Below are 25,756 nucleotides of genomic sequence, written 5' to 3'. Positions count from 1 at the left end.
GAATTTGTTTGACATTTAAAATACTCTGCAAATTGTTGGCTGAAAATTCTTAAAGGTGGTTCAAATTATATTGTTGCTGACTGAAATGTTTTATAAAGACAACTGCAAAAATGTCTCAGAAATGAGTTTAGAAATCTAGGTTTATGACAGTATCTGCTGATGAATCCACCAACAAATCTGCAGTTAAAGCAGTGGTCCCGAAACTGTGGAGTGTACCCCCCCCCCAGGATAATGCAGAGGAATGTCTGGAGGTGCCCATGCTGGCTCCCATGAGAGGGCCAGGAGGGATTGCCCCCTCTCCCCCACCCCCGCTCTTCCCCACTCTCTGGCCACAACTGCAGCTCCACGCCCAGCATTCTGTTTTTGGCTGCCAGCCCCCTGCTCCCGGCCCCAATTCTTGGCTCCCAGCTGCGCCCTCTTTCCCAGCCCAGAGGGGCGGGGCACGACACATTCGGTTACTGGTAAGGGGGAGGCACGAGAGGAAAAGTGTGGGGACCACTGAGTTAAGGGCTTGTCTACTTGGGATGTTATTCCAGAATAGTCATTCATGATTAACTGTTTCTGAGCAATACATCAGATGTTACAGGATGGGAAACCCTCTTTTGTTTGCTGACCGTAGAACACATTGGGAATAAAATAAACTCCAATCAAACCACTAGCTTAAATTTAGTTTGGATAGTTGTGACACTGAGTCAGAAAGGGTTAAGCAACTAGCAGGCTAAATGATCCAAATTCAACCCTTAGAGACATAGTAGAAGGATATATAAATGGTAATTAGGGTCATTCCTTATAAATAGCTAGCAAAGCTATATTAGGTAGACTAGAGCTTTGAAATTTAGACTTGTATTGTTAGAAAATTGGAAGATGATTGTATTTGTCTGTGTTTACATATATAGTTAGAGGTTAACAATGTAACTGTCACTATATTCTGTTGATTCAGGGATCTAAAGGGGATATTAATACTTAGATGAAATTTGGGTGTAGTAATATCCATGTCTTTAGTTCTCTTTTAAATTCTTTTTTTCTTTAGTTCTCTTTGAACTACCTGTAAATAGATGGCAATTATGCTAATCAATGTAGCTAATTACAAGTGTGTGCACAGGAAATAAGTGGTTTTACTTCAAAACCACAGTGATCACCTATTAATCATTCAAGGAATACCTGCTGTCAAGAGACTATCTGTAACCTGCCAGAGGTCTATAAAAGAACTCTAGGACCCTGATCCTATCATCTCAGACCTGCTTAAGTGTGGTCAGGGGAAGCTTGAGTTGCAAGAATGAGATTTCCAGCTCCAGTCTGGATTACTCTGTTAATTCTCATGGAAGACTTTGAACATTCTATATATGGAGTGCTTATTTGGATTATAATCTGATGAATTGATTCTGGAAAGATTTTTTTGCAACTCAACAGCTCAACTATGAAAGTGATTTAAGAACTCGAGTTATATCTGTATATCTATCTATATCTTTATCTGTATGTCTATATCTTAATCACAATACTCGTTTTTAATAAATCTTAGATTAAGAATATGCATGTATTTGGATGAGATCTGAAATGTTCATTGACATGGTGGGTAATATGTACAATCTCTTGGGATTGGTAGAATGTTATATATAATGAAAAAGATTTTCAGTAATCCTCATCATAAGGGAGTTGGCTGTCTAGATCAGCGGTTCTCAACCTTTTTTTCCCCGAGTACCACTCGGGTCAGGTACAGTCAGGTCAAGTACCGCTTCACCTGACTGTACCTGGCCCGAGTAGAACTCGGTAAATAGGCGGAGTTGCTTTCTCGGCGGTGGCAAGGGGGAGGATTCGGTGGCGGCGGGATTTCTCGGCGGTGGCGGTGGGGGATTTGGCAGTGGAATCGGCAGCGAGGTTTGCCTCGCGTACCACCGAGCCGGTATGCATACCACCGGTTGAGAACCGCTGGTCTACATGACTGCCCAGGGCTGGATTGCTTTAAGGGGACTGTATTTTTGGTTTCTGGGTAACCAGTAAGGTATTGTAGAAGCTGTTTTATGGCTGGAGTGAGCCAAATTATTAGAAATAACCACCAATTTTGGGGATTGTCTGCCCAGTTCTTCACAGTTTGCCGTGATTGAGAATCTCAGTGTGGGCCCCTCCCAGCCACCATGGTGACAGTAATGGTGTGGAATAGTCAACTGGCCCTAATTTAGACAAAATATATTGCCCATTATTGTCTGTATGCTGCATTAATCACAAACTTGAAGATGCTAATCTAGATAGCAAAACAGATTATCTTTAAGAAGACAATTTATTTTGAAAGCTATTTTTCATTGTAAATCCTGAAAAACTATGGCAAGATCAAGCTCTTGGGGATGCCTACAAAGCACCAACAGCAGTAAACTATTTTGACGGTACTGATCGTGTACACGGGGCTCCTACTCAGGTCACAATACTGGCTGCAATGAAACAAATGTACCCCATCTTGTCCCCCACTGGGGACACACTGCAGAGTGTGAACGAGGGGGGCCGGATGTAGCCCGCCTTAGGGGCAGAGCTAACGAGTAAAAGGTGCGCCCAGGCTAGGAAACAAGATCACAGAATCACACAAGACGATGCCCTCAGGAGGTCATCTGGTCCCCCCCTCTGCTCACAGCAGGGCCAACCCCAACTCACTCATGAGAGGGGTTTTACCACATCAGCCCACAGGGAAGTGGTAACTAACACCACCCGGTATCACCCCGGGGCCGGCCAGGCAGCGGACCCCGGCGGTTCCCGCTCTCGCGCGTTAAACTACCTCCGCCGGGTCCCCAGCCAGGAGCCTGTCACCACGGCTTGGCCGCCGCGTCACAAACCCACCCGGCCTGCTGCAGAAGAAGCCCCAGCGAGGTAACGCGGCCGCCCAAGCCGCATCGCGGAGCCGCAGCCTCCCCCCTGCCCTGCGCAGGCTCCGTGGCCGGGCCGGACCCGCTCCCACGAGGCTACACTGAGCACAGGGGCCGGCTTCGTCCCTCCCCCTCGGGGTACCCGCCGCTGCCCCATTTCACATGCCAAAGCCCCGCGGGGGGGGGAGACGGCGGATCCCAGCAGCTTGTGCCGCCCGCCGCGTTCCCTTTCCGCCCGTGCCCTGGCCCCTGGGAAATCAGCGATGGGGTGGTCCCGGAAGCGGAAGTCAGAGCCGGCTTCCGGCGGAAGTGGCTCTCGTAGTTGGTTGTGTTGTGCCTGCCTGTGCGCCTCGCTGGCTCGTTTGTCGTTTTCTCTTCTCCCTCCAGTCCCGGCGCGGCCGCCGCCGCCGAGCGAGTGCGGAGTCGAGCCGTGCGCGCGCTCGTGGGACAGCTTCCTCCGGCTCCCCCTTCACAAGGCGGCGGCCAGCATGGCCCGACTTCTGGGCGGCGGCGCCTGAAGGATGTGGCGGAGGCGGTAGCCGAGGGAGCCCTGAACCCTGGGCAGCGTCTCCCGTGGCTGCTCCCGAGCTCCTGGCACCGGCTCTGGGGAACTGGCAGCGGCCCCGCGCCGGCTCCGGCTCGCGCTCTCCAGCCTTCGGGCGTGAATCCCTCACATCCCTTCTCTCCCCGAGCGCGGTTCCCTCAGCACCCCGCACGCAGCTTCACGCCACCTGCTCTTATCCGCCGCTTAGTACCTGCCCGGCAGCACAGCCCCCGGGACTCACTGAGCAGCGGGTCCCTGCTGGGAGAGCTAGAGCACCGTGTGTCTTGCTCTGGATCTGAAGAGTGAGTTCAAAGAGTCTTGGAGAGTGAGTGTGAAATATAATGGCTTCGTCGTCTGGAAATGACGATGACCTCACCATCCCTAGAGCTGCTATTAACAAGATGATCAAAGAAACTCTCCCCAATGTCCGGGTGGCTAATGATGCCCGGGAGCTGGTGGTGAACTGCTGCACTGAATTCATCCATCTCATCTCCTCGGAGGCCAATGAGATCTGTAACAAGTCTGAGAAGAAAACCATCTCCCCAGAGCACGTCATACAAGGTGAATGCCTGGGCGGGTGGGTGACATCTGGGAGAGAGGACAGATCATTTAGTTTAATGGAGTGTTGTAGCCATGTCAGTCCCAGGATATTAGAGAGACAAGGTGGTTGAGGTAATTTTTTTTATTGGACCTGTTGGGGAGAGAGAGAAGCTTTTGAGCGACAATCTTCAAGTCTAGGTCACTATGCTTCTGTGAAATGAGAACTGTCTCAGGGTGGTTGTGCAGATTGTTTCCCACAAAAAATAAACTACTAAGCCCAAACCAAAGGCTCACACTGTATATAAAATGAGGATGGAAGGTGGGTTTTGTGAGCGTTCCAGGCCCTTGGCTCTGATAATAAACCCATCCCCTAGCTGACGTGAACAGGAAAGTACTAAGATTCCTAGCAAACTACCCTGTACTTGCTTTATGGCTTCATCTTTGTTCTCAGTTTCTGGTGTAATAGATGTGTACATTTTGAAATATTCCATTGCACCCTGTTCTGGCTGTTGGCTCCCACTTTCTGTGGATACTGGATGGAAAAGTTTTCTGATTTCTTTTTTTGTTCTCTCCCAAATCTCATAGCCTCCTGATTTAGTGAGTATCTGCTATTCTAGTCTCCTCCAGCCTTCATTTTCTGTGTTTGTTCAGTATAAGTAGGACCTGTGCCTGCTGCTGCTGCTCATCGCTTTCCCAAGCAGTAAAAGAATGAAACTAATGACTTTGGTTACTTCCACAGCTGCTTTTGAAAGCCACATAGTCTTCTTCTGTGAAGAATCTTTTTACTCAGCTACTTGAGAAAGCTACCATGATACTTGACAGTTTCATTGTTGCCCACAAAGTTGTGAATGGAGGTAGTAGTGAAAGTGACCAGAGTTTTAGTTTTACTCTGCTGCTTGGCAAATCAGTGAACAGGGGCATAAGCAGTAGAATTTCAGGCTCAGGAAAACAACCCAGTACTTGTCTGTATGAGTTCACATGGGAAGTTGTTTTTGTAACTATAAGTACTAAATGCTCAATTAATGGGATTTTCAAGCTCTGATTGTGAGGACTTATAATAAAGAGCAATATAGGAAAATATGATTCCTATGTAAACTTTTGTTATAGTAAACATTTTAAGTAAAATTGATTCTTAAAAATCCTCTCAAACTTAGACTTTAAAAAGTAAAATCCAGATTTGGATTGTGAATGAAATTTTGTGCTAGTTAAATACATAAAGTTGCCACCAAGAGGGTCAGCACAATTTTTTAGCTTAATAGAGGTGATCTCTAAAGAAAAGTATAACAAAATTGTATTTGAAACCCACTGTTGGTGGGAAGAAATAATTTAGTGATGACAGACTGCCTATTAGAAATGATCCTTAGTACAGATTTCACTTCACTATCCTAATTAGTCCACTTGTTTGCATGCAATGGATTATTTTTCATAGTGAGGATGTTCAGAAAACTTGTATATGGTTGGAAGCTGAAGTTAAATGATTACCACTGTATCTACAGTGTATTGTATACTAACAAATATTTTGTCACATTATAATTAATTGCTAGTGTGTTCAAAGTCCTAATTTTTGATAAAAAGCTCTTCTTGAATTGTCGATGTTAATCAGATTCTCTTAAATGAATGTTGATGTTTATCCTTTTATATGGTCAAATGTGGTAAGGAGGATGTTATTGTCATAAAATTTTATATTCAGCTTCTACCTTCATTGCTATCCTTATATGTATTTCTGAAGGATAATGGTACTATTTCCTTCCCAACCCATCAGCTGATTCCTTGAAGCATGAGGGTTAAAATCATTATTTTAAAGAAAATTATTTAAGATTTATGTGGTGTATATAATTTAAATATTTTCTATCCCATTCTGTATCCTGTAGTTTTATTTTGCTTTTTTTTTTTACTACCATCTTTTGAGTTATCTAAAATGACTTTGCCAAAAGCTTTCTGAAAGCTCAAATAAATTTCAATCAGTTCTCCTTTGCCCACTATTTTATCAACATACTAAAAAAAAATTTGTGATATGCTAAAACTTACTACTTCTGAAAGAGTTCTTTCAACATGGAGAAACAGAAGAGAGTGAACACTTTACATAGACTATCTCTAATCAACTGCAAGATTCCTGGGTTGAACTGAGACACTTCTTATCCCTCTAGCTGGCAGGACCATTCAATTGTTCATATGGAGCAGAGGCCAGACTTAAAGGCCACAGGGGAAGAGAGTTAGTTATCATTTACTGATGTGCTACCTGTTCAGAAATGAATGCTCTAGGAGGCTTTTTTATATACATTCATACATTCAATAAAATGAGAAACCTAATTCATCTTTGAGGAGAACACAATCTAAATTGCCTATCACCACTGCACATTGATTGCTATTTTATGTGTATGACTGGAGGACAGATCTGGACACACCAGCAATTTTAGTTACTGAAACAACAAACCTTGGTCACTTAAGCTGCTGGGTTATCCAGCGTGACTAAAAATGGCCATCAGACACCAATTTAAAAACAGCAGATAATTCCAGTGTCAGACTGGAATCTAATTAGGCTATCATTGGTATTCAAGTGCACTTGGAACATCATAACCACAGCCTTCCGAGTTATATTCCCTTTTAAAAAATGCAAAGTTTGGGAAAGGGCGCTATTTGACAAAAGCTCTAGCCTCCAGACATGGCTTTTTGAGGATATGGACCTTTGTTTTTTAAGAATAGCAGGAATTCTCCCTGTGGTGAAGTATTCATGATGTCTGATAGTAATTGTATTTGTCAGCTATGACAAAACTGGGCCTAAAACTTCCTCCAGGTCTCAGTATATTAACCAGATCTGGCACATGCCATTAAGAGAAGCATGAAGTAATACATTGCATATTCAGACCAAAACAAAACCAAAATCTCATGCATGTTATCTGTCCCATCTTGGATCCATAGTTTTTCAGAACGGGAGCCAAGGTTTCTTTGTCAAATTCAAAACCTAGGTAATGTGCTTCAGAGATCATGCTCCAGCTTGAGCTGCAACTTCAAAGTGCTGTATATAGAGCTATTTTACAGCATTAGTGTGAACTCCACTAGCAGAAGGCTGTTAACCTGCATGAAGAGGCTTTCTCCAAAATGCTTTGTAGAGTACTCTGACTGTCTCTCACTGTATGGTGTCTAGTACAATTGGACCTCAGTCTTGGTTGGAAATGTAGATGCCAGTGCAATACAAATACTAAGAATAAGTAATAAACTAAAATTTGTGCATTTAAATTTTAAAATCTAGTGATTTATGGAAACTTATTTGCCGAAAGTAGAAATAGAATATCAAACCTGTTTGCATGTGTCTGAAAGTAAGACAACTGGTGGATCAGAGCTATTTTCTTCTGTGTAGATTAAACCTGTAGGGTTTAAAGTAAATCAAACAGATCAGAGGGTGAATATCTACATGTGCAAATTGTAATACCAAAGCTGTTGAAAGTTGTGCCATTAACTTCATCAGAAAATATTTGTCAGTGATAAAGTAATACTGGTATGTCAATTGGCATTGTCTGCAATGGGCTTTAAAACCAGTTTTGAAAACAGAATATAAACTTTGTTTAAAAATAAATGTAGATGAAAGATGCTGTCAACTAAATATAGCCAATTTAAAAGTGAAACTGACAAACAAAAGGAAGACTGGCTTTCATTATCCAAGTTTAATAAAATGTACAAAATAACTAGAGCATGAATTGTGACAAGTAAATTCTATTTTTAGAGCTTTCATTTTTAGTATTCAAAGATCTTATTAACAAAAAAAATTTACTTGTTTGTCTTACTAAGTTAACTGTTCCTTTAAATCAGTTTTCAGACATTTTTGGCTGGTGAAGAAAGAACCAACCCTTCCTCTCTTATTTTAAAAAAATCAAATTCAAGACAGGGACTACTTATCCAGGTACTTATGTAGCCACCCTCACTGTAGTTTTGTAGAGCCTCCAAAGTATATTAAAACAGATAGCAATCTATCTTCCTAGTTTAATTCATTTGAGACCTTTTTTGTTTGTGAAGAACTAAGCTTTCCCTTAGTAAGTTGAAAGTGAAGAGGTCCATAGTCTAAGATCTTTCCCAGCAGCTGTTCCAGGTTCCTCACTTCCAAACCCACTCTTCATTTGTCAGTTGTTTCTTTGTTCAGGTGAACGTTGCTGTTGTAGATAGTCGTGGAGCTGAGAGGCAATCTCTCAGGTAGCTTAGACCAGTCCCATTGAGGGCTTTGAGTACCAAGACAGACTAGGATCCGGAATAGAGTCTGAGAGTAGAATGCTTGGATGAAGGTGATAATACTGGGCCTCTATTAATCATATGTGTTTTGTACCAGCAAGAGCTTTTTCTGGGTGTGACTTCATTCCTAGATATGAGCTGCAATAATCAAGCATAGAGAACACTAAAGAGTCAATCACTGAAGACAGGTCTATGTCTGATAAAGATGGGGTGTAATGTGGCTAGGTACAGATGGAAATGGTTGTATTTTGTTACTGCTGCTGTTTGGGCATCTAATAGCATTGAAGAGCCCATTAGGAGCCCATGTCTGTGGACCAGTTTAGCAATTAAAAGGCAGATGCTTTCCGTAGTACAGAGGCAAGTTCTTCAAAGTATTTCTCTAGCTTTCATCCTATTTTCAATGGCTAACTGATAATGTTTGAAACCAGTGAATCCAGAACCCTTTTTTCCCCAACTGTTCAAACTACTTTAAAGTATGGTTCAAAGCTCAGTGTGGACAAAAGTTGGGTCCCATCTACAATAAAACAACTTTTAGGAATCTGATTACAACAGTTGTTCCCTGATGTTGTCTGTCCAACCCTGTAGTATATTTTGTGGAAACTGTTTAAAAACATGGTTAGGTCCCATCTATGCTACAAGATGGAACGGTATCTTAATGTTTTAGGGAGGCTGAGAGGACAACTACTGAATTGTAACTTGGTATGGCAACATACTAGTATTTACATTGGGGATGGGATCTTAAATTAGCAATTCTTTCTCTCCTGAAATTGCCAAATTGTTGCATATCAGTGCTGACTTCAGAATATTAAGGAAATATACTTTTCTAGTTGGTCTATTTTGCTTAAGTGGGGAAGAAGGGGACTTTGGGCGGATGTAAGTTGTACCCCACACACACCACCATATATATCTGTTCTTAAGCAAAACGGAAAATATGGGACTGGTTCCATTCATTTGTCTGGTTTATATGAAATTGCTTTAAATGTATAACTAAGACATTAAACAGTCTCCTTGATTTGCTATTTTCTTGTTGCTTTGACTAGTTCCCTCACCTTTATGAAATATAGCTAAGAAATTTAAAAGTACAAAATAGTTTCTAAAAGTCTAAGCGCTTCCTTGATAAGTAAACAGAGGAGATCAAGGCTAGAACAAAAGTGGTTTGGTGATATGTGTTGCCAGTTATCAGAGGTTGAAGGTTAAGTACTATATTTGGTAGTGTACAATTTTAAAATATACGGTGTATAGACATATAATTTTTCTGAAATCAGTGCTGCCAACAGAGGGACACAAACATGAGTTGTTGTGGAGACCATATTCAACCAACCATTGCTCCTACAAAAGGCTATCTTTATGTGATTCTACTGGAGTTTGTCATCTTCTGTTAAAAATACATTTTTCTGGTGTCTCCATGGAGTGAGATTGAGGTGAACTGACATACAGTACCTGCAGTCCCTGAGGCAGTTATCTCCAACTGGCACAAAAGTTAGTGGGTCAGTTTTTACACCTTTTAATGTTGAGTGTTCCTTTTATATAAATTCATTCTCCAGAGTAAACTAAAATTTCTTAGAAAGAAAGGGAGTTTTTAACAAGACTATGCAGCAGTAATCTATTGCCATATTTAAGTGAATACATGTCAGTTTTCATGGGAGCTAAAAATTGGAATTATGAAATGACATGATTAATATTTGCTGATTGATATAATGGCACACATCCTTCGCTAATGGCAGGAGATGAGTTATTAAGAGAGTAATTTCAGAACGTTAGTTGAGTTGATGTAAATAAAAGTTGGAGGGTTTAGTGAATCAGTGATGGTTGCTATTGTGAATTTGTTTCAATGCTGTGTCTCTGCCAGCGGATTGTGATTTAAGCTTAAAATACAGTAAGGCTAAAATGATATTAAAGCCATGATCATACAAGAAAGAAAATTTTCGGCACAAACACTGTCTGTGTCAGTTTAAACAAAGCTGTCCATTGTGTCCAATATTACCGCATTTCATGATGTAGTTTTCAGGTTTAGGTTTAAAGGGGGGGATTACTGATAAATGGTGAAGAGGAAAATTACGACCTCACAGGACACTAAAGTTCAGAACAGTTCAGAAAGGAAGGGATTTTTAATTACTATTTAAAACCACTTGTTTAATTAACTCTGTGTAATGAATACTTGAAAAAGAGGATGTTTTTAAAGATTCAACTCCTGACACTTCAGGTAAGGAATGAGATGCGTCCGAGACACCCAACTTGGCCCAAAGAGTCTTCCAGCAATACCAGGGAAGAGCACACTTGATAGTCTCAAATTTTGAAGATTTTAAAAAGTGCACTTTTGATGCAGCAAGGGAATAAGGGAATATGGCTTAGGTCAGTGGTTTTCAAACTTGTTTAGCTGAGTTGAATTACAATTTTTGGTTGTGCCCCCCACCCCTCCCAACCCACATAACAACAGACACATACCTGCCCCTCAGGTTTTCAGGGCTGGGGAAGGAGTGTGCGACAGTCTCTGGGGGCTGAGCCAGTAATGGGCATGGAAGCTGCTGGGAGCGGAAATCAGCACAGCCGCAGTGGATGTTGACACTGACCCATAGGCTGGGTGGCCTGCTTAAGTGAGTTGGGGTGGAGGTGACGATCCCTCCCTGAGCCCCGCTGTGCGGGACTGAAGCCTGAGTTGCCTGGTGGCAGTGCTTCCCATCACCACCCCCATCCCAATGTTCTTCCATGCCCCTTCCCCCCTCCCCAGTGGGGCACGTCCCACAGTTTGAATATTTAGGCCTTTATGCACTACAGAAGAGTAAAAAGGTACAAATTAAAAACAAATGTTGTAGGTCACTTTAAATAAGGAATCTAGTTCAAAACAAGTTGGTGTCTTATTACAGGAAAAGGTTTTATGTGAATACACATTTTAGTTATGCTAATTGAGCAACATGTTTTCTTTTTTCCAGCACTAGAAAGCTTGGGTTTTGGCTCCTATATCAGCGAGGTAAAAGAAGTCTTACAAGAATGCAAAACAGTAGCACTAAAAAGAAGAAAGGCCAATTCTCGTTTGGAAAACCTTGGCATTCCTGAAGAAGAACTCCTAAGGCAGCAACAGGAATTATTTGCAAAAGTGAGTGAGGCAATATTTCTGACTAATATATCTGTGGATTTTTTTCCCTATTAATTGCAAAAATCTATCTGTGAGGTTGAATTAACTAGATACTCCTTGATATAGTGTCACAGAAACATGCATAAGTCCAGAAGAATCTGTTTTAAAACTCTGTTTTATGGATTGCTTGGCCATGAAAGATTTTGCTGTATCTGACCTTGCGGATTCAGTGCAAGTAATGCAAATGGATAAACAAGATGCTGAAATTTCTGTTACATCTGTGATCTGACACACTAGAGATGTATAGAAACGTGTAAGCTTTATTAGTCTGAGTTTGAAATGAATATATTACTTTGCCATGGATGACGTCAAAGCTGTGCCACTCAATCATGTATTTCTATTTTACAGAAACTTAAAAATGTTTGAGTTTTAAAAGTTTTGTTCTACTTTTTGTATTCCTTTACTTGTACTACCAGATTGTCTTTTGTCCAATTATACAGATGAAGGGAAATGGCAACTAATATTTTAGAAAATTATCATTTTCTATAAACTATAATCATACAAATGTAGTGCTGAAAGATACTTTAAGAGGTCATCTAAAGCATCCCCCTACACGGCAGCAAGATCATGTATACCTAGGCCGTCCTAGACAGGTGTTTGCCTAACCTGTCCTTAGAAACCTCCAATGACAGGGATTCCACAACCTCTCTTGGAAATGTATTCCAGAGCTTAACTACCCTTATAACTAGAAAGTTTTTTTTAATATCTAACCTAAATCTCCCTTGCTGCCTAATAGCCCTACTTCTTGTCCTATGTTTGGTGGATATATCTTTAGAACAATGATCAACATCCTCTTTATAATAGCCCTTAACATACTTGAAGACTGTTATTAGGTCCCTTCTGAGTCGTCTTTTCTCAAGACTAAATGTACCCAATTTTTAAACCTTTCCTCGAATCTCTAAACCTACTATCACTTTTATTGCTGTACTCTGGACTTTCTCCAGTTTACCCATTTATTTCCTATACCAGGGCACCTAGAATTGGACAACTCAAGCTGAAGGCCTCACCAGTGCTGAGCAGAGCAGGACAGTTACTTTCTGTCACTTGCATATGACACTCCTGTTAATATACCCTTTTTTTTTTTTGCAGCTGTCATCTTGTTGACTTGTCTAATTTCTGATCCATTATAACCTTCAGATCCTTTTCAGCAGTGCTACCACCTAGTCAATTATTTCCCATTTTGTAGCTGGGCATTTGCTTTTACCTTCCTAAGTGTAGTACTTTACACTTATTGTTGTTTAATTTTATCTTATTGATTTTAGATCAATTTTTCAATTTGTCAAGGTTGTTCTGTATTCTAATCCTGTCCTCCAAAGTGCAAGCAACCCTCCCAGTTTACTGTCCTCTTCACATTTTCTAAGCATATTCTCCACTCCATTATTCAAGTCATTGGTGAAAATGTTGAGTAGTACCAGACCCAGGACAGACCCCAATGGGACCCCAATAGAAATGTCCTCCGTGTCTGACAGTGAACCATTGATAATTACTCTTTGTGTAGAGTCTTTCAAGAATGTCATGTGGCGTGTATCAAAAGCCTTACTAAAATCAAGATGTCACATCTATGGCTTCCACCCATCCATTAGTCCAGTAACCCCATTAAAGAAGGAAATTAGGTTGATTTGTAATGATTTGTTATTGACAAATTCATTTTCACTATTACTTATAACCTTATTATCCTCTAGATGCTTGCAAATTGATTATTTAATAATTTGTTCCAGTATACTTCCAGGTCTCAAAGTGAGGCTGACTGATCTGTAATTCACCAGGTCCTCTTGGTTCCTCTTTTTAAAGATATGTTCTATGCCTTCTCCAGTCCTCTGGGACCTCACTATCCTACATAAGTTCTCACAAATAATTGCTGATGGTTCCAAGATTTTCAGCTAGTTTTTTAGGTGTCCTCAGGTGAGTTTCATCTGCCTCTGTTGACTTAAATAAATGTAACTTATCTAAATATTTTAATCTATTCTTTCCCTTTTCTAGCTTGTTCCTTCCCTCTTATTGTTAATATTAATTATCTGGTCACAATTTACCTTCTACCCAAGACTGAAGCAAAACAGACAATACCTCAGCCTTCTTGATGTCATCTGTTGTTAGCTGTCCTTCCCCACTAAGAAGAGAACCTACACCTTCCTTTATCTTTCTTTCTCCCTATGTATTTGTAGAACCTCTTTTTATTGCCTTTTAAGTACCTTGCTAGGTGTAACTCATTTTGTGTCTTAATCATTTCATTTTAAATGTCTTTCCTTTTTCTGGCCCCATCACTTCATGGAGTTAAAGGGTAATTGCCATCTCTCTAGTGGTTTGTCAATCATGAGAATGCTAAATCTCTAACATGTCTCCCCAGCTGTTTTCCTTTTACCCTGGGGTGACACTATCTAATCATGTTGATTTACTTATGAACTCTAAGATGACAATTCAAGTATATTTCTCCATGCCTGACAAGTGAGACAAGGTCCTGCATCTTAGCCTTTCTATCCAGCACTTCGTCTTAGATGGTCTGCAGACAACTGAAGTGTAACTGGCTAAGACCAAGTTCCATTATCGGTCTTCCTAAACAGTCTTCTCTCCTCCCATTCTGTTACTATTAACACCGCTGCCATTCTGCCAGACACTAAGGCTATGTACACACTGATGGCAGCAAATGTAGCAGAAATTTGCCACCGTCAGATCGATTTTTTCTGGATCGATTGAGCAGCATTGAAGACACGCTCAATCGATTCGGAAGTTGATCTACTAAAACCACCTCCAAAAAAAGCATAGCACTGCATTGTCGGGGACACATTTCCCATCGGCGCAGTGCAGTGGAGACGATACGCTAAAGGGCAGTAACGAAGTTGACGGGAGTTATGCAAGCTACTCTGCGTAGCATGCATAACTCCTGTTGACTGCTGCCGAATTTTGCCGGCAGTGTACACCTGCCCTTAATGTGGCAGTCATCTACAACTCCTTCATCTTGCACTTCTCATATCTAGGCCACATCCAAATCATATTGCTTTTTTGTCCACTGCATATTTTAAAAATTCATCCTTTTCTTTCTTTCTGTACCAATGGTGAAAATGCTTATTCGGGCCCTGGTTATCTCACATCTTAATTTCAGCCTCCTCCTCGCTGGCGTAACTGAAACTCATGTAGTGTCAAAACCCAGATAGACTTTATATTTGTATGTTGTAAAGTGCCAGGTATATATAGCTAAATAGATGATGAGATAGTTGAAGTTTTTACCAGGTTTGGAAATAGATAACATGGCTAACACATATTATGGTATAGTCCTGTGACAAATTAACACATAAATACCTTTTTTCCCTTCATGCTAACATTAAAAAAGCCAGTGTGGCTGCAGGAGAGAAACAGTGTTTGGTTTTATAACAAACTGGTTAGTTTGTTAAGCTTTTGTTTTTTTAAGATAAATGCAATCAAGATTAATGTGAATGACTTGAATAAAATTGCACTCTACACAGGTCAAAAGCAGCATAGGACAGGTGGATAGGGATATTCTTAAACTCCTGAGAGAGGTTATATAAACAATGGGGAATTAAAACAATTAACTGACATTACATTTAGAGGCATTATCAATTTAGACCTGATTTTCTACCTATTTTGAAATTGCTTAATATAGTAGAGACTGTCCTCTGAAGGTGTGCATTTAATGTTTTAATCATTAGAGATTATAAAATTGTTAGCACGTGCAAGTCACCCTAGTTTGTTTTTGATCCGTAAATGAAACCTAAAATGTTCCTCGTTTAATAATGTGCAAAAATCTCTGATCAGATTCTAAAATAGTGCATTTTATTTGATTCAACAATATATAAGAGTAGTTCATGGATGTACTTGCACTCCAGTCCTGCAAATACTTATACATATGCTTAACTCATGCATGTGATTAGTTTTATTGATGGTCCAGAATTTACCAGTGGTTATGTACAGAAGGAGCACTGGGTGCTTAAATGACAATTGCACTTTTTAAAAGATTCATCTGTTAAAATTGTCAAGAGGGAAATTCATGACTGTTAACTTGTTGGCTTGTGGATATTTGTTAGGCTATGAAGTCAGTGAAATTATACACCTGAGAAATTATGTATATGCATAAGGGTCAGTAAGATCAGGGCTCTAGTTTTCCTTTATTTGCAAAGCTAACTTCCTTAAAGACTGAATAAATCTGAATCCAGAGGCATCCTCATTCATTGCAAACTTTAAGTTGAAGTTTGTAGGAAAAATTCAGTGATGTATTATTTGAGAAGTGACTTTATAATGCAATATGCCAGTCTTTAATTGCACAGTGTAGACAACAAATTGAAATTCAATGAAGACAAACGTAAGGTGCTACACTTAGGAAAGAAAGAGCAAATGCACAAATACAGAATGGTGGGGAAACTGGCTTGGCAACAGCACTGCTGAGAAGGATCTGGGAGTTGTGGATCACAACCTCAACGTGAGTCAGAAAAGTGATGCTATTGCAAAAAAAAGCAAATGTAATTTTAGGTTGCATTAACAGAGACATAGCATACAGGTCATGGAAGGTGATAATATCACTTTACTTGGCACTGGTTAGGCCTCAACTGGAGTACTGTGTCCAGTTTTGGTCACCAGTATATAGAAAGGATGTAGAGAAACTGGAAAGGATCCAGAGATGAGCGACAAAGATGATCAAAGGGATGGAATACAAGCCATGTGAACAAAGGCTGAAGGAACTAGGTATGTTTAATTTGGAAAACAGGAGATTAAGGGGGAGATATGATACTGGTCTTCAGATACTTGAAAGGCTGCCATAAAAAAAGATGGAGAAAAGTTGTTTTCTTTTGCCACAGAGGGCAGGACTAGTGGCAATGGTTCAAACTACAGCATAGCAGATTTAAGTTAAATCTCAGGAAAAACTTTCTAACTGTAAGAACAGAAGGACAATGGAACAGACTGCCTTTGAGGTTGTAGAAGCTTCTTCACTGAAGGTTTTCAAAACGAGGCTGGATAACCATCTGTCTTGCATGTCTTGAACAAATCCTGCATCTTGGCAGGAGGTTAAACTAGATGATCCTTGTGGTCCCTTTTAACCCTATGACTGTATGATTATGGCATGATTTAAGATTGAGGACACCTTAATTTTGGCAGTTACTGACTCTGAGTTCTAAGCCATGTAAGCTTATGGAATTTCCTAGTGTTTTCAAAAATAAAAGGATGGGGAGAAGTGGTTACATAATCTGGAAATATTCAGTGGCACTAGTGTTTCTCAACGACTGGACCGGCACCCATCCCTGAGATCTCCCTGGCACAGTTTAGGTAGGCAGCAAGCTGGTCCCTGATACCAAAAGGTTGAGAAACACTGCTGTAGAACGACTGCCTTTTAGTGGACATTCATGTGCATTGAGACGACCTTTTACAAAGCAGTCCCTCAGTGACTGTGTATCTCAGCAGTTATGTGTTCAATGTAGCAGAGCACTTACGGAGCACTGCCACATTGAATGTGTAGCTTAGATGTGCATGTCCACTACTAATGTATGCCGGTGTGGTTTTCATTTGTTTAGAACTTTGGTTAAAATGGCTAAAAATGTACCAAAGTATTGGATGTGAATAACTGATTCTCTTTCAAACCCTAGTGAATGAGTATGATAATTTTAACTGAAACACTTAGCCCTCACTGAGGTTTTATTTCCTTTGTAAAATGTCAAGTTTTTTTAATCCAGCCCATTTGTGCTAGACCTCTTCAAAGAATTGTCACAGCTCTTGGAATGGGGAAAATATCTTTTTGCACTTTTACTGACTAGCTGAATTGTCCTCGATACGGTTTGATACGTATCCTTTGATAGGAAATACCGTATTCTTTGATACGGTTCTACATGGGGAATTACTAGTTAAATTGGAAAAGATGGGGATTAATATGAAAATTGAAAGGTGGATAAGGAACTGGTTAAAGGGGGGAGACTACAATGGGTCATACTGAAAGGTGAATTGTCAGGCTGGAGAGAGGTTACTAGTGGAGTTCTTCGGGGATTGGTCTTGAGACCAATCTTATTTAACCTTTTTATTACTGACTGACACAAAAAGTGGAAATTTGCTAATAAAGTTTGCAGATGACACAAAGTTGATAGGTATTGCCAATACAGAGAAGGATCGGGGATATCATATAGGAGGATCTGGATGACCTTGTAAACTGGAGTAATAGAATTAGGATGAAATTTAATAGTGGAAAGTGAAAGGTCATGCATTTAGGGACTAATAACAAGAATTTCTGCTGTAAGGTGGCATCAGTTGGAAGTGACAGAGGAGGAGAAGGACCTGGGCGTATTGGTTGATCACAGGATGACTATGAGCTGCCAATGTGATGTGGCAGTGAAAAAAGCTAATGTGGTCCTTGGATGCATCAGACGAGGTATTTCCAGTAGAGATAGGGAGGTGTTAGTACCATTATACAAGGCACTGGTGAGACCTCATCTGGAATACTGTGTGCACTGCTGGTCTCCCATATATAAGAAAGATGAATTCAAACTGGAACAAGTGTAGAGAAGGGCTACTGGGATGATCCGCAAAAAAACCTGTCTTATGAGAGGAGACTCAAAGGTTGTCTTGTTTAGCCTAACCAAAAGAAAGTTGAGGGGTGGTACGATTGCTCTCTGTAAATACATCAGAGGGATAGATACCAAGGAGGGAGAGGAATTATTTAAGTTCAATGCCAATGTGGACACAAGAACTAATGGATACAAACTGTCCATCAGGAAGTTTAGACTTGAAATTAGACGAAGGTTTCTAACCATCAGAGGAGTGAAGTTCTGGAATACCCTTCTAAGGGGAGTAGTGGGGCGGCAAAAAACCTAGCCGGCTTCAGAACTGAGCTTGATAAATTTATGGAGGGGAAGGTATGATGGGACAGCCTAGTTTGGCAACTGACTGATCTTTGACCATTGGTGATAGATATGCCAATAGCCTGTGAAGGGATGTTAGATAGGGTGGGTTCTGAGTTATTACAGGGAATTCTTTCTTGGGTGTCTGGCTGGTGAGTCTTGCCCACTTGTTCAGGTTTTAACTAATTGCCATATTTGGGGTCAGGAAGGAATGTTCTCCCAGGGCAGGTTGGCAAAGGCTCTGGGTTTTTTTTTGCTTTTCTCTGGATCCGGGTAATTCAGTCAATATCAGTATCTCTGAGAAGAAGAATGGTCTGGTGGTTGGGGTGATAGCCTAGAACTTGGGAAACCCAGGTTCAATTTTCTGCTCCACCACAGAGTTCTTATCTGACCCTGGGCAAGTCACTTAGCTTCTCGGTGCCTCAGTTCTCTCACTGTAGAATTGGAAGAATAGTACTTCCTTACCTCACAGGAGTGTTATGAAGATAAATACATTAAAGATTGCAGGTGCTCAGATACTACAGTGATGGGGGGCATATCTAGTGATTCAGATTAACAGATCTTCCTCTGTACCAGGGGCACGGCTCACTTGCTGGTGGATTCTCTGTACCTTAAAGTCTTTAAACCATGATTTGAGGACTTTAATAAACTCAGTCATAGGTTAGAGATTTATTACAGGAGTGGGTGGGTGAGGTTCTGTGGCCTGCATTGTGCAGGAGGTCAGACTAGATGATCATATTGGTCCCTTCTGACCTTAGAGTCTGAGTCCTTGCTGAAATGTTCCAAAATATCCTCTTTAGGTAAACAATAGTTTCAGAAAATGTCTGCCTATTAGGGAAGTTCTGGACAATTCAAAATGAAAATGGGATTTGAATGGAAATGTGCATGTAACTTTAAAGGTGTCCTACAGAGAGGGGGGAAATGGGCTTTTGCTCTATTTTGCTTTTTATATAAAGAAGACCTGAAAAAATTTTAAAAGTTGTTTTAGTGGTGATTTTTTTTGTTGGTTCTTCTCCCCCGCCCCCACCCATGGCGGCTGTGTTTTTTTTCCGGTACAAATTCAGGCTTTAAGTGGACTTGGCAAGCTGCTCAAGTGATTGTCTATTATTTGACCACGGTCTGATATTCTCAAATATTCCTGCAAGAATAGCCTGATACAGGGAGTTGCCTATCTTTTTGATTGCATCATTGTACCAGTCTTTCATTTTTTAGAACTTCATTAAATTGTGTTCCGCATTTTTCTGAGATAAAATATATCAATTAAGAACTTTTTTTTTTTTGTAGCTAGGCATAAGTGTCTGTCTAAGGTAAGTTGATTGGAGGCCATAAAGGCTTACTCTTTTTTGTTACTGTTATTACTGTTCTAATAAATTAGTGCTTTAAAATATTTGGCCAATGTTTAACTGGTCAGTTGACAAATTATTTTTGGTCTGGGCAAATGCCCAATCCTAGTTTTAACTATCCTGGAGGTGACTATGGTGTTTAGAGAACTAGAAAAATTATGACATCACGAGCAAATGAAAGATGACAGTTGAGAGAGGAAGGGACTTGTAATCAAATTCTTTACTTTGTTTGCCCCTTTTTATACTTGCAATTTCAGTACTTAACAATCCTTTAACAAAGACATTCTGTCAAATGTCAAACATCCCCTTCTCCTTTAACTGAGGAAGATGAACTCAAATAAACTTCTGAGAATCTTGAAAAATCTTCCAACAAAACCAGACTTAACATTTGATATTTATGTAACAAAAACAAGCAATTTTTTTGGAGGTGCAGAAAACTTTGATACTCTTATTTCAGAAAGAAAGAAAAATGGAGTTGGGAGGTGGAGGATGATTGGGCTGAATGTAGGTTCGGCAAAGGTTTGGCCCTGATAATAAATAGGAATATTGTTACATCACTTTTCTACTGTTGACACTTTCAAACTATAACTTACTGTGCATGTTTTCATTTTTCTCACCTTCAGTTTTTCCTTTTCATTTAATTTCAGGCCTTGGTTTAGTATACAAATAACAAATGTATGTTCAGAATGAATTGATTTCTAAACATGTGGAGTATTAGTCAGAACCATCCTAATATGTGTGCACTGCAATTAAGGTTTAAGATGTTTTAGTTAGAATTACCATTTAAGAAATGTCTTGCTTAAGGTTAGGCCTGAAATTCCTAGTCAGTATTACATAGGCAGTGTGGATAAGCAATAAAGCGAGTAGTTAATGTTAATTATACTTGTTGCACTAAGCCACTCTGCAACATTCCTGGTTAATTTTTTATTTGAAAATGGTACCCATCTGACAGAATGCAAGCCCCAAAATTGAGTTTTTCAAATACATTTTTATTTACCCCAACCTCTTTGGTTCTCTGAGAATAATGCTCCAAATGACGGTTGTACAGCATACCATAAAACAGGTTATGCCAACACAGGGGGGGGAAAGGTACTGTATCAATAGACAGGAGTTTAGATTGTTGATTAGAGGGGAAGAATAACTAAAACTTCATATCAATACAAAGCATTGCAGTATTTTGGACGTACTTTATGTACAGTGATTATCTTTAGATATAAATCTTGTACTCTGCACCTGAAGTTTCTACTAGACCATTAATGTAATCTTTGCCAGTGTGCTATACTGATTCCTTAACAGGATATTGGAAGATTTGGGTTTTGTTAACTATTTAATTTTCATGTCTTCAGGCTAGACAACAGCAAGCAGAACTGGCCCAGCAGGAATGGCTACAGATGCAACAGGCAGCCCAACAAGCACAGCTTGCTGCCGCCTCAGCCAGTGCATCCAATCAGGCAGGATCCTCTCAGGATGAAGATGAAGAAGATGATATCTGAAATTCAACAGCTGAGTTTCTATTCCCACTGAGAAATATCTTTCCTGCACAATGAAAACAGTGAAATGAATGCTTACCTGTAATTTTGTATGCATCTTGGACTGGCCATTGGTATTATAGGGATGTCTGCTGTTATGTGCTGTACATGTAAAAACTGTCTTCTTTTTGAACTCTTAAAGATTTAAGGTTCACTAGCATATCAACTTTGGATTTTTAATGGTGTATATGGAAATTTTAGATAGCAGTGCGTCATTTATTTGATCAATAAACAGTGTTAAAATAAACCACAAGTTTATAAAATGGTGAGATTTATACAGAAGCTCTAAATCCACATTTGCATTTCTCTTCCCTTTTAACTATAAAATCTTACACAGAGAATTTTTAATTGTTTTTTTTGGGGGGGGGAGTAGTTCAGTACACCCTTAATCTGCATAATGGAAAAAAGCAAAGAGGTCAGCATAGTAAAATCTGAATTCTTTGTCCTTTTAAAAATGAGGATATATATATGGCAATAAATATTATATGTGCTCAAATACCACATTTGTTAAAAAATTTGAAAAGATGCATTTTCACCAAGCTAGGAAAAGGTATGTTTAATAGGAGTTGTAGAAATTCTGTCTTTTTTTTTGTATGGGGTGAAAAAAATAAACCCAGGATTTTATTATGACATCTATGAAGAGTCTTGACCCAAATGGATATTTCATTTCAAAGACTACCCAGTTTAGAGAACTAATAATTCTTATTTCACTCCAATTTAATGTTAACTGTTATTGATGGTATTACTTGCTTAGTCCAGACATATTCATATTGTTCAAATGTAAAGCTGGAACTTGGTGAAACAGAATTGTTTGAGTTCCATTGACTTAACTGGGAACTATTAAACGTTCAAGTCTACAAAAGGCAAAAAAAAGTTGAAGCTAACGAACATGCTTGCAGTAAAAGAGGGATTTTTATTTAACCCTGATTAGTTATCATTGTCAGCATAATGTTAACATTTTCCAGACTAGGTTATCAATGGATTCCTCAGCTACCTTGAGAAACAATAACCATTTTCTTCATTCAAACCAGTTAGTAGGTGCAGATGGTTCTGTCCAAGTTGAGTTAGGAAAGTATGCCCCAAGAGTGATCAGCGCCACATGGATCAGTAAAGAGAAAGGAGTTTTTTTGACAGGTTGACTTTGAAAATTCTGTTTATATAAATGGCTGGGCAGCTGTTCTTTAGGTGGAAATAAAGCACAGTTGTATCCATTATAGAATTTTAATGTTTACTGAAGAAATGTTGGCCTATGTTCTGGTACTTTCCAGCAGAATGGAAAAGCCACTTGCATACTAGTGCAGATGATCAGATCAGATAGCTGTATGAGAATGCATTGTCTTTTCTTTTTTAAAAAAAAACTTTAGTATGCCCTTGACAATTTTCTCTGGTGAAAATTTTTGGCTAAGAGCTGTGGGTGCAGCAATCTGTTTACATAGTGAAGTAAACAAAACAGTGTGCCCATTTTTAATTGGAGATCTGAACAAGGTATAATTGGCATATATTCAGATCTCCAAGGATCATACAGCGGCTTTTGATTTCAATTTTAGAGAAGTTAAGTTACATATTGAATAAACTTGCACATTTTCTAAATGCATCTGTGCAGTGATGGCTCAAAAAGTAAAGATTAGTTTCTTGAATGTTAAGTTGAAAAACTTTCATCAAATATGTTGGACAAGATTTGACAAAGGAAGTGGTTTTCTGTAAAGATTTAAGTACCAAAGGTAGTAAATCTAGTCTAGTGAAACAATGTTAATGTGCAGTGTTGGCTTTTCTAATTTGTACTGTAACAACTCACACTTTCTATTTTAAATGAGTCTTTTTCTTTTAAGTAAACAAAATTAGGTATTTCACACTTGTTTTTTCTGATGCAGAATTCAGGTTAACATTTTACTGCATCTGGTATGTATGGTATAATATGTTTGGTTCCTTGTGATCTTTTCTTTGGACGTTCTTGTGCTTTTTTCATATGCTGTATTCTTCAAGCAATAAAATTCTGATGTGTTTTTATAAATGGTTTTTATATTTAATGTTGAATAGTCACTTTTCTTCACTGCATTGTAATGTTATCAAAAAAGAAATTTAAGGTTATTTAAACACTGCTGCCGTTTTGACTGATGAGCAATTTTTTTTACAAACATAATGCTACCCAAAATCTGCTGTATGATATTCCTGCTCATTTGGGCTAATTATATACTTGCAAACAGTATCTCTGTTTTGTCATGTTGACTTTCCTTCCAGGAAGTATATTCTCCCTATTTGCAGTATTTGCATTTTTGTAAAGTGAACAGGGTTCATTTGTTTAAAAACTGAATGTCCAGCTTTTCAGTGCTAAAGAGACATTCAAAACCACAAGGTCAGACACACATTACTATTAAAACTTTTAGAATTTTATGGTGAGAAGAAATTTTTATTCTGAATTTTTTAATTTTAACAAACTAGCTATTATTTTTGTAGGACTTACTGCCTTTTCGCTTGCCTCACTCTGCTGTGTGTCCAGTGTCCAAGACAAAGCTATTTCTAGAGCGATGATACTACTGATGCTTGTACAGAAATATTTAGACAAGGCTTTATAAATTTAAGTTTGGTGAGCATACAAGATGTCAGTGCTTAGTCTCTATCTGATATAGTCGTGTCAGGAAATCAGTGCAGCCCCAAAGGGTGCAAAGAATATTGCAAATAAGTTAAATTACAAAAATAAGTTGTTCTTTTTAAGTTTATCAAATATAAACTGAATATTCCATAAGCAACTTTTCATTTGCTCATGTCAGAATTAGGTTCTCTGTTCAGGATCTAAAATGCAGTTCAGTAAGAGTACTATTTGAAATTATTGAATTGAAACTTCAGTATCAATTGTGAGGCTTTGACACATTCCCAAGGTAACATTTATAAGAAATTATTATAAAGAGGGGCAGAGTTTTTATACTACCTAGCCACTTGTCATATGGGTAGCAGATTCTTTTCAAGCGTAGCATAGCATTAAACTGACACAGTATATCTCAGCAGGAAGACATTCACTGCAGATTAATGCTTTCAATTCAAGTCTGTTATGGAACTTGAGTAAAGAAAGCCATGTTTTTTATCACTTTAATGAAATGTATGTGCATGACGTTTCACATGGTGAATAAAATAGTTCCTTTTAATACTGCTTTTCTGGGTTAAAATGAAGGGTGACTTTAAAAAAAAAATTAAGCTGGAATCCCTTCAAAATTACTGTGTATTTGAACATATTTTGTTCATACGGAAGTGCTTGTTAGAGGTTTGTTAATACATTTTAAAAAATCATATTTCAAGGAATAGTGAAAGTTCCATAAATGGACACAGTGATAGTTGCTGTGCTTCAGACTTTGAAAAAGTGCTTTCATTAAGGAAGATTCTTCCATATGCATAATAGCACATGTTCACTGATCTTCACATCACTTTGAAACAGAGTGCCAAATTAAAGAAATAGTGACGTACTGTAAATTCTTCCTTGCATACGTGCAGAATTCAATTACTTCTAAACTGAACCATTTGGACCACATTAGTAATCTTACATTGTAATGTATCACTGAATTTGGATGCAAAAAACAAGTTCCATAATGCTCGCTTCAAATTCTGAAATGAAGTAAAATATTGAATGTGTAATGACTATAGTACAGTATACAACAGCTGTGAAGGATTACTTGAGTGCTGTAGTTCAACTGGCTAAGTAGTAATAGGTTTGCTTTCAATATTGCTTTACTACTTATCTTCTGTGTATAATTCTTTTTGTTTTTGATCATTTTTACTCCTCACTCACTTTAAAGGGACAGGTTAAGGTTAAGATGGGGATCCAAAATTCATCAGTTTGCAAGATTTATCTAGTTGTTAAAAATTTTGGATTTTATTGCTGAGTACTGACCTATCAAGTAAATGGACCATCCAAACATAGCCATTACAGTTTAATGTTTCTGGCATAACTGTCAATGGGAAAAAGGTGTGGTAGTAGGTTTAAAAGTTGGTCTGTTAAGGTGCACTTGTAATCAGAGACGTGATTAACAGTGGTATCTTCATCTTTGTGCATGTTGTTTTTTTTTATTGACTAAGCTTTTATGGTATTTTTGTCTTCCAGCATTACAGAGCCAACACTGGTACAGAAGTGAGCTGAATTCTGGTCTGGGTCAGAGATCAGCAACAGAATTAGTCACATCCTGTCTCATTTCCGGGGGCACAGTGTTCTAAAAGCGGTAGAACGGAGGCAGTTTCACTGGACAGAAAGACAACCAAGGCGAGTTTTTATAGGGAGGAAAGGGTTCTATGCTGAGGCCCCTCTTCCCTATGTAGTGTCAATCCACACCACTGTACAGGTGCTTAACAAGTGGAGGTATAACAGCATGGGGGAATGGGAATTGGGTTTGTGGATCCCCTTCAACAAACTTGTGTATTGGCTCGATTGCAGAGGCAAGACTAGCAGAAGATCAAACAATGAATTGTACTAATGTACAATTGCTGTACAATATCAAACCCAGACTTATGTATATTTAATTCTACATTTGAGTACTATTAAAACTAACTTCACAAGTACAGTGAAGGAGCTTTCTGTACAGAAAACAACTTGAAATGAATGTACAATGTAGGATGGACACTAGTTGCTACAATTTATTTAAAAATCAAATATTTTCAAGCTTTTAGATGTGGTTGGTTTTGATAAGTGGATACTATCACACATCTGGTATTGAGATCTATGTGATAAGAACCATCTTAAACTTAAAATTTGTCATTGAATACTATGACTTATGTACTTTTTAC

The 25,756-nt window shown here is 39.0% G+C and overlaps 1 protein-coding gene across 1 annotated transcript; it reads left to right on the top strand.

Annotated features, from left to right (window-relative positions):
* Window positions 1–2,791: 2,791 nt before the first annotated feature.
* On the top strand, window positions 2,792–23,522 carry DR1 (down-regulator of transcription 1). The gene is made up of 3 exons (XM_067538453.1): window positions 2,792–3,954; window positions 11,085–11,248; window positions 20,807–23,522. The coding sequence occupies exons 1-3, from the start codon at window positions 3,735–3,737 to the stop codon at window positions 20,951–20,953; spliced, it is 531 nt and encodes a 176-aa protein (XP_067394554.1). The 5' UTR covers window positions 2,792–3,734; the 3' UTR covers window positions 20,954–23,522.
* The last annotated feature ends 2,234 nt before the right edge of the window (window positions 23,523–25,756 follow it).

Source organism: Emydura macquarii, unplaced genomic scaffold (genome assembly GCF_026122565.2).
Source record: "Emydura macquarii macquarii isolate MOO-44397 ecotype Brisbane River unplaced genomic scaffold, CSIRO-AGI_Emac_v2 contig_480, whole genome shotgun sequence".
NCBI classification, from domain to species: domain Eukaryota; kingdom Metazoa; phylum Chordata; order Testudines; family Chelidae; genus Emydura; species Emydura macquarii.
Note: the sequence above shows the minus strand (reverse complement) of the source record. Positions and strands in the feature narration are given on the sequence as shown.